Source organism: Nicotiana tabacum, unplaced genomic scaffold (assembly GCF_000715075.1).
Source record: "Nicotiana tabacum cultivar K326 unplaced genomic scaffold, ASM71507v2 Un00020, whole genome shotgun sequence".
NCBI classification, from domain to species: domain Eukaryota; kingdom Viridiplantae; phylum Streptophyta; class Magnoliopsida; order Solanales; family Solanaceae; genus Nicotiana; species Nicotiana tabacum.
In genome coordinates, this window is record NW_027438258.1 from 400,587 (window position 1) to 410,781 (window position 10,195).

General features: G+C 33.9%; 1 protein-coding gene and 1 pseudogene across 1 annotated transcript; one reads left to right on the forward strand and one right to left on the reverse strand.

The window, feature by feature from the left end:
- Positions 1-4,307: 4,307 nt before the first annotated feature.
- LOC107783156 (omega-3 fatty acid desaturase, chloroplastic-like) lies at positions 4,308-6,732 on the forward strand. Its single transcript, NM_001325357.1, is given in 8 exon segments — positions 4,308-4,825; positions 4,930-5,019; positions 5,105-5,171; positions 5,241-5,333; positions 5,425-5,610; positions 5,703-5,783; positions 6,038-6,175; positions 6,300-6,732. Coding segments are annotated over 8 exon segments (1,326 nt in total). The 5' UTR covers positions 4,308-4,334; the 3' UTR covers positions 6,480-6,732.
- LOC107783149 (N-(5'-phosphoribosyl)anthranilate isomerase 1, chloroplastic-like) lies at positions 5,670-9,867 on the reverse strand (annotated as a pseudogene).
- Between the last annotated feature and the right edge of the window lie 328 nt (positions 9,868-10,195).

The following is a 10,195-nucleotide window of genomic DNA, read 5'->3' on the forward strand; positions in this document are numbered from 1 at the left end:
ACAAATCAAACAACCAGTGAACACCATCGGAAAAACCAGTGGTTTCGCCATCGAACAGTAGCTGTGACTGCGCTGCTGCCTCGCGCCACCAGCTCCCTCCATAGCTGCTCCTCCCTCACATCCAAATGACCCCTTTGCTTCATATCCGCGTACCAACTGCTGCGTCAAAAAATATACAGCAGCCACCAACAATCTTGGGCGTTGACAGTTTTGGGGTCCAAGCTTTCCATCGAGGTCGTCTTTGGTTCGTCGAGGTGTTTGTCCGAGGTTTCGTCGTTGTTCCGCGTCCAGTGAGGTCTGGCTTGAATTCCGTCGGGGTCGTGTTTGTCGTCCTGAGTTGGCCGAGGTTCAAAGGTTAGTAAACCTCAAGCATTAAATAAGGAGATGTTATGTCAAAAGTTCAAAAAATGCAATATAGAAATTGGTATGATAATTTTCTGCTTATGTTTTCACCATATGCGTTTTGTTCATTTGTGGTGTTATGTATTTTTGTTTATTTGATATCATTTAATTTAGTAGGGTTAGTTGTTCTATGACACAGTTTAACGTTAATTTGTTCGTCTTTTCCCTTGCTTAGTTCATTCGGACAAAACTAGCATTACTTGTTGTTATTACTTCCAAAACACTCATTTGCTAGATTCCTTTTATTAAATTTGTAACGAGTTATGAGATTTCAGTTGTAAATAGGCTATAAGGTTTAGTATGGTTAAAGGCGTAAAAATGACATCCTTTTTTAAAAATAAAAAAAATACAATAAAAAATAAAGAATAAATAAATAAATAAAAAAAACGAGACTAGCTTCGCTAAATAAAAATGTACAGATTGCGGAGCCCTCACAAAGTATATGTATTAAATACTTAGATTACGGGACGGGCCGTTTAGCAAAATTCACGGCCCTACCCAATATAACAATGCGCTAGTTGCTTTAGGCGCGCCTTTAATAATATTATCTCCCTAAACTCGGGTGCACATTTATGTGACCCAAATCCAAATCTCAACGAAATCGAAATGTGTCTCTAATCACGGGTACATCAATAAGATGCATTTCCATGACGTTGCGAATTCCCTTTTTTAATAATGAATGAGACGAGCCTCGCCAAATAAAAATGCAAATTGCGGGGCCCTCAATAATTAGTCATAATAAATACTTAGAATTTGGGATGGACCGTTTAGTGAATTTCACTGCCTTCCCTAAAGATAATAACGCGTTAGCCTCTTTAGACGCGATTTAATTAAATTACCTTCTTAAACTCGGGTGTGCATTTCATGCGACCCAAATCCAAATCCTAAAACATCAAATAAAATATGTTTCGGATTGTGGGTGCATTTCATGTGACACAGTCCAAAGATATGTTTTAAGCGATGTTCACATTCCTAAAAAATAATTATAATAAAGCGGTAAAAGATAAAATTTGCACATGGCTCATAATTATATTTAAAATCAGATAAATAAGCCGAATATAACAGTTGAGCGACCGTGCTAGAACCACGGAACTCGGGAATGCCTAACACCTTCTCCCGGGTTAACAGAATTCCTTATCCGGATTTCTGGTACGCAGACTGTAATATAGAGTCATTCTTTTCCTCGATTCGGGATTAAAATTGGTGACTTGGGACACCCTAAATCTCCCAAGTGGCGACTCTGAAATAATTAAACCAATCCCGTCTCGATTGTCCTTTAATTGGAAAAACTCCCTTGCGCCCCCGGGTGCGGAAAAAGGAGGTGTGACAGTCATATATAATTTACCAATTATATACAAATAAGTTTTAAATGAGTATCCCTTTATATTATGAATTGAATAAGGAATATCAGTTATTTCCTTATCCCTTTATACTCTCTCTCTCTCTCTCTTCATCTTTCTACACTCCCCCTCTGTCCCCCCCCCCCCCCCCCAATTTTTCTTCACATGTTCTCTATTTTTTTTATGCTTTCTTATTTTATAGATTTTTAATGGAATTCATCAATAGATTTTCATCGTTTTAACTTAGCAATTTCCTTTCATGTTGCACAATTGGTGTTCCAATTGAAATTGTCAATCAATAAATTTTGAAGGTGTTTGACTCTCCACCATTGACAGCCATTGAAAAGCTTTGAAGCTTTGAAATCGAATTTGAGTTTTCAAAAATTATTATTTGTTTGGATTGAGTATTGTTGCAAACAATTAGAAATATTGTTTGGAGTTTATATCTTAATTTTGAGGGTGTTTGGTAAATATTAGACTTAATTTTAGCTGAATTTCAGATTGAAACTCGAAGAGGAACGCATATATACTTACGAAATTATTGTAAAGTAAATTATAGGCAAATTATATTATGTTGTAGTTATATATATATATATATATATTTGAATGTTGTACGAAAGTTGAAAAATAGTGGTATATTATATGAATCGTTATATAAAATTTGTATTTAAGTTATCAATACTATCTTTTTACATAAAGTTGTTAATATGTATAAAAATTGTACTAAGAAATGAAGTTTTTGATTGAAATTCCAGAGAGGAAGAAGAACATACCAGTTACAAAATATATACAAATTATATACAAAATACATACAAAAGGCATATTGTATACAATTTATATGAAAATTGTATTTAAGTTGTATGATATTATAGTTATATTCTTGGTAGAAATGATATATGAAAATTGTAGATAAGTTGTAATTATATAATTAGTTGTATGAAATTTATTTTTAATTTATATGTTATTGTAGATGTATCAAATTTATTTTTAATTTGTATGTTGTTATTCCATAAATTATTCGTTTCTTGCTCGATTTGTTAAAGAAAGAAAAATAGAAAATGAATTTTTTTTATTTCATTAGTAAGTGGTAGAATAAAATGAAAATAATATTCTATTTTTACTAAATAAATATCAGGAACTTTCCGATCAATTTTCTTGTTCCATGAGCTTATCTTTTCATCTGAAACTTTTCGATCAATTATGTTCTAGTGTAAAAAAAAATATTAAGACGCCAATTCCTCCATCTTCCTTCAGTTAAATGTACATATATTTATAAAAAATTTATAGTAAACTATGAAGGAAAATATTTTAAAAAATTTAAAGCCAGAGAAAGAATTGTTTCTGAACTCAAATAATAAAAGCGTACAAATATTTTAAATTGTATCTATTTGATCAGAACCAATTGCTGGAATACAATAATAATATAATACTCGTAATTAATAACAAGAAGAAGAATATAAACTTGATGAATGGTACGAAAATTCTGCTTTCAGATTTCGTATCTTTAGCAGAGAGAAATGATGTGTAGTTTGTGTTTGGTACAAAAATATAGAGAATCAACTAGAAATTGGATTGTTTTACAAGCAATTAAGGCAGTAGAAAAACAAGGAAAGAGGAAGGAGACAAAAAAAAAAAAGGAAAATAGTGTAATTGAATCCCCTAATTTAAGGCATTAATTATGGATTGTATATAATTTGTAACAAAAACTTGTTTAGGGCAATATTTGGACAATTTTGATAAATAATTTTTATATATTGTATAGGAAGGAAAAAATTCCATATGCTAAATTGTATAATGAAATTCAATTATACACAAATCTAATTATGAAGTGGCCTTTTGGACCGGCCCTTAGGGTTATGAGCAGAGGCGAACCCAAAATTTCAAGATAATGGGTGCATCACTATAAATGGTGTCAAGTTGAATGAGTTGTATATGTATTTGGCCTTTAAAATATTATCACTGAATAGTAACAACTGGTCAACTAGTTTGATCTGTTCCCTTTTCAAGCAGTGAGGAAAGAAAAGAAAATTAAATTCTGGAGGAAAAACAGTCAATGAAGAACCCAAAACACCAAACAATCCACACGCTTAACAATTAGTGTGTAAATAATTAAATGAATTGAATAAAATATGGACCCTCAACTATACTTGCATAAAATTCACGTTCTTTTTTTTCTTCTTTAGTGTTCAGACAGATTATCTGAATAGGAAAGGTATAAGAAAGAGAGGTATGCTCAACTATATAATAATTATATAAGAAAGAAGAAGGTCCCCAAGTCGCAACACAACCAATTGGACTATGAATAGATAAGGAAAAACAAGACAATCAACAAGTTGAGGTTTTCTGTAGCTCTTGTTGAAGCTTAGATTTCCCCTTGAGTTATCTTCACATATCCAATTCTCTCTCCACCCTACCTATAGCATAAAAACCAACCAATAGAAAAACAAATAATTTATAACAAACACACATTTTTTGAGACTTGTTTTAAACACCCTTTTTATATTTTCCTGTATTACCCCATCTTTGCATCTCTCTCCTCTTCTTTGAGAGATATTCAGAGTTCAAGAAAATCTCTCTCCTCTTTATCCTTCAATGGCAAGTTGGGTTTTATCAGAATGTGGTCTTAGACCACTCCCAAGAATCTACCCTAAGCCCAGAACTGGGGCAGCCACTTCTGCCTCCTCTCACATTAAGTTGAGAATTTCACGTAAAGATCTGAGTGGTTCTGCAATTTCTTTGTCTAATACTAATAAAGAGAGGAATTGGGCATTGAGGGTAAGTGCACCACTTAGGATCCAAACTGTCGGAGAAGAAGAAAGTGAGAGAACAAATAATAGTGGTGGTGAGTTTTTTGACCCAGGGGCACCCCCACCATTTAAGTTGTCTGATATTAAGGCAGCTATTCCTAAGCATTGTTGGGTCAAGAATCCGTGGAAATCTATGAGTTATGTTGTGAGGGATGTTGCTATTGTATTTGGATTGGCAGCTGCGGCTGCTTATTTCAACAATTGGGTTGTTTGGCCTTTGTATTGGTTTGCTCAGAGTACTATGTTTTGGGCTCTCTTTGTTCTTGGTCATGATTGGTAATGCATCTTCTTGATTTTTCGTCAAAGTTTTGATTTTTATTGTTATTTGGAGCTTAATTTGGTGACCCCATTTTGGTTTACTTTGTGAATTGTGTATGCAGTGGACATGGAAGTTTTTCAAATAACCACAAGTTGAATAGTGTCGTTGGACATATCCTTCATTCTTCAATTCTTGTTCCTTACCATGGATGGTTTGTCTCTTTTCTTGAAAATTATTTAGATTTTTAAGAAGATTATTGTATAATGAATGGTGTATTTGTGGTGATATTTTTTCAGGAGAATAAGTCATAGGACACATCATCAGAACCATGGACATGTTGAGAATGATGAGTCATGGCATCCTGTAAGTTTCAGCATTTTCCAAACACTATTTTAGTTGCTTGTTTCAACCTCTGATTTTTTGCTTTCTCAGATACCTGAGAAGATTTACAATAGTTTGGATCTTGCCACAAAGAAATTAAGGTTCACTCTACCCTTTCCCTTGTTGGCATACCCTTTCTATCTGGTGAGTACTTCATAGTATCTTTTATATCCATAATAAGTGTGAACTGGCAACAAAAAATGACATTTTCTTGAACTTGAGTTGGTAATTACAGTGGAGTAGAAGCCCTGGAAAGAAAGGGTCTCACTTTGATCCAAACAGTGATTTGTTTGTTCCAAGTGAGAAGAAAGATGTGATGACTTCAACTCTGTGTTGGACAGCAATGGCTGCATTGCTAGTGGGATTGTCCTTTGTGATGGGTCCTTTCCAAGTGCTTAAGCTCTATGGCATCCCCTATTGGGTTAGTCCATTTTTCAACCTTCCTTTCTTGCCTAACTTTTTGTTTGTTCTTATTGGAGACTTATTATTTGGAATTCAATATTTTGAATGTAGGGCTTTGTCATGTGGCTTGACTTAGTTACCTACTTGCATCACCATGGTCATGATGATAAACTTCCTTGGTACAGAGGAGAGGTATACTTTTGATTGGAGTTAGATTTTACTATTAAAAATACTAGTTGATAGGCTGGAAATATGTTATTAACATATGTTCTGTCTTTAGAGATTCTTGATGCATAACTGGTCTAATCATGTCTTTTGAGAAATATTAGCACTTAGCAGTATTATTTTATAAAGAAGTCGACTCCTACTTGCTTGGAATTGAGGCATAGTAATTGTTATTTTATTAACAAAAAGTTGGGAGTTGACAATTTAGATGTATCAAACAGGAATGGAGTTATCTTAGAGGAGGGCTTACAACGCTTGATCGCGATTATGGATGGATCAACAACATCCACCATGACATAGGAACACATGTGATACATCATTTATTCCCTCAAATTCCACACTATCATTTGGTGGAAGCAGTAAGTATCATAATATATATTAAAATGAGTTTTAACTTATATACATCGACAGTATAAAGAAACTAGTTGCTCAATGCAATATGCGATGGTATTAACATGTGTTGATTACTTTTTGAATTTGCAGACTGAAGCTGCTAAGCCAGTGTTAGGGAAGTATTATAAGGAGCCAAAGAAGTCAGGGCCTCTACCATTTTACTTGTTAGGAGTTCTCATAAAGAGTATGAAGCAGGATCACTATGTGAGTGACACTGGTGATATAGTATATTACCGAACTGATCCCCAACTCTCAGGGTTTCAGAAATAGAATCCTATACTACAATTTAAAAGCAGGTGATTCTTTTTCACTAACACTATGGCCATTCAAGTTTGTAATCACAAATACAAAGTAAAGTTAGCTCCCATTAAAGAATGGAGAAGGCATATAAAGTCTGTAGATGAGCAGCTTCAATTGTTGCCATATTGTAATAATTGAGTGGAGAAAGAAATTGTCTTCAGGAACCTTATAAGCCTTTTGTAGGGTTGGCCAAGAAAGTTATGTTATTTGTATTCTTGATTATAGAAAGATACTCTGTCCACCATTTTTTTTTTGCTGTACGTGGATCCATTAACATCACATATGAAGGTTAACAGATATTTTTGGGGAAAAAGAAATTGATTTAGACTAACCAAAAGAAAATGAAGGGTGATAAGTTGGGGAAGAAGAAGGAAACAACAAAGGAATGTCACTTTCAATAAAAAAAATTAATAACATTTTACATGTCGGACTAAACCCCTTAAGCACCTGTAGCATGTTAATTTTAGTAGTAGTTGTTAATTGGTTGTTGTCAAGGTAGTCAATATCCACTCTCTATCATACAAGTCATGTATAAATAAGATAAGTTTCGCCCCCATATAGAAGTTGACGTCTTTATATTAACACAAGTTTGATATGTCATGAGATATTAAAAAATAATTAAAGTTATATATAATGATAGTGTAACTTTATTAATCGTAATAGCAAGAAATTAGTACAAGACAGAGACTATTACTACTTTAGTTACCTACTAACACACCGTGGCCAGGATGATAAACTTGTTACATATCCTCTTGGAGAATTTTGATTCTAATTAGATTCCGCTACTAAAGAATTATTTCACTATGATAAGACAGATATCTAACTGACAGGTCGGATTTCCTTTTATATAGAAATATAATAAGTCAACCAAGTTTAGGAAATATGTTGTTGTGTCTTTGGAGGTTCTCAATGCGCAACTAATTTAATGATAAATATCATCTGTATTGGTTTGTCCAGAATAACTAATCTATTCACAGAGATTTTGAATTAAGTTGTATCAAACGTATAGTTATCAATTCAGGCTTACAACAGTTACAGATTGGGCTGTTAGGCAGGAGATAATACTAGCAACAAGAAGACCCATTCACGCTTCAATAATCACATTGACAGGAAGTAACAAAGTAGCTAAAATGCCTCTGCGGTTTGGCCAAGAAAGTAATCTGTGGTAAGTATCACATATTTTTCTTGTGTGTTGGAAAAGATTTTATCACAATAACGGGACTAAATTCATTAAGACAAGCAAATTGAAAGTCATTTTCAATCCAACAATGTGCAATAGAATTTTACTTTATTAGTTGTCGTCAATCCATCTTCAGTCACGCTTATAGCCCATCAATTGAACTACACAAGGGAAGTTTCTTCTCCTACAAAGAAATTGATGTTTTCTAGTAACACATGAGAATAATTAGTGCAATAAATTACAAGAGGAACATTGCAGTTGATTTAAGAATCTGCGCTGGGGAATTTGCCTCAATATTTGCTACAACCGTACAGATTTCACTGCATTCATGAACGATAGTATCCGTGACTCATCCTTTTGGATGCCGTCCTGTCCACATATGCCACTACTCACATCCACTCCATTGGGTTTAAGTGCAGAAAGAGCTTCACAAACATTCTCCGGGTTAATTCCTCCTGCCAAGAGCCACCATGTTTGCTTCTAATGCGCGACAGCTTAAACTGAGCCCAGTTGAATCCTTTGCCACTGCAAAAGTGAGCTACTACTTAGTATACAGAGAGCAAGTAAAAATTGGTAACCGGTGATTTTTGCAGGAGTAAAATTCAGCTGCTTACACCTAACTCATATCAATTGCATCATTCATCAGTTGTCATCTATAGAAAGCACATAGATAGGTAGATAACAAACTTTATTTCTTAATTTAGAGTCCACCACTTACTAAGACTTTGCTATGAATTCAACTTCTCAATAATTGTCATTGTCCTCATTGCTACTATTCCTATTCTTGTTCTAACTACAATGTCACTGTTATAGCCTGTTTTGCCAAGATTCTCCAAAAGTGCTTTTTTCTCAATTTGAGGTGTTTGACCAAGCTTTTTTTTGGGGGAAAAACTGCTTCTGGTTAGAAGCGGAAGCAGTTTTTAAGAAGCATAAAGAAGTAACTTCTTTCCAGAAGCAGAAGCAATTTTGACTTTTCTTCGTACCAAAAATACCCTTAGCAAAATATTATCTATAACAAAATAACCTTACTTAATTTAAATTATTAAGTAATATATAATGACTTTTGGGATGAGCTTTCATATTTATTGAATGATTTCTCGATATATTTAAATTATCTTGAAAGAATAAAGTACTTTTCAATTTTATTTTTACATTTTACTTAAATTAAATAAAAAAACTTAATTATTACTTTAATAATAAATATTTGCGATTATTTATCTACTTATATAACATTAACTATTAAGCAAATCTCTTCATGTCCTCATTCGTAATTTGACACTTAAAAGCACTTTTTGAAAAGCTTGGGCAAACACAAATTATTGTTCAAAAGTGCTTTTCAAACTGATTAGCTAAACACAAATTATTTTTCTCCAAAAGTACTTTTTTGAAAAGCACTTTTGAAAAAAAACACTTCTCAAGATAAGCTTATTTTCCAAGCTTGGCCAAACAAGCTATTAGTCGCTTGATTCCTTTCGTATTAGAAAACTCAGTTGCTTGGTAATGCTAAAGTTACAAAAACAAGTCTGATTTGGTCTGAAAGAATTCAAACAAGTTTAGTAATACCAACAGAAATAGAATTACGTCTTCTTTGATTAGCTCGATATCACCTGTCCTTTACATTATCCATGCAATATAAACATGGTTGGAAAGAGACAGTGAATGATTTCATACTCAGCTATGACAGGTTTATGCAAGGAGAATCAATACCTGCCACCTTTTGCACTATCCACTAGAACCCAATCAACCAGAGAAGACTCCTCATCAGAAATATAGTTCAAAAGGCCTCCCTCTTCATTTGCATGAAGTACGTATATTACACGTTTTTCCCTGACCAAAACTGGAAAAGCATCTCGAGAACCATTTCCATGAAGCTGCTCAATTTGCATGTCAATTTTGAGGAATTGGAAACAAGAAATTAAAGATGGTGAAAATTACAGAGTTCCTCACCTGCACAAATTCAAGGTCTGCTGCATCAGAGGCTTTTAGTATTGTGTCAGCATTATCGTCTACAAACACCCCCACTGGCTCAACTCCATATTCCCATGCAACCTTGGAAATCTCCTTTGCAGTAGAAAGTGAAATAGAACGTTTTGAGTTAGGCCATATGATCATACCAATAAAATTGGCTCCAGCTTCTGCTGCAAGAAGATCATCTCTAGCTGATGTAATTCCACACATTTTGACTAAAGTCCTACTTTCTATTTGCTCTGTTTGAGCCGAGACCCCTGCTGACCTGACTGATTCAAGGTGCAGATAAATCTATTCCTAGCAGAAGTCCTCAACCATGTCCTATTTGCAGAATATACTTCTATACCCAATAGACTTGTAAAAATGAAGATTTTGCAAAAGAATGATGCATCATTTTATACTTCAACCAGAACTCTAGACCAGTTAAAAAGAAGGGAAAAGGTCCAAAATTGCCCCTCTACTATACTATATTGTTTACTTCTGCCACCCGTTATACTATTCGTCCAATCTAGCCCCTACCGTTAATCAACTTTAAAAA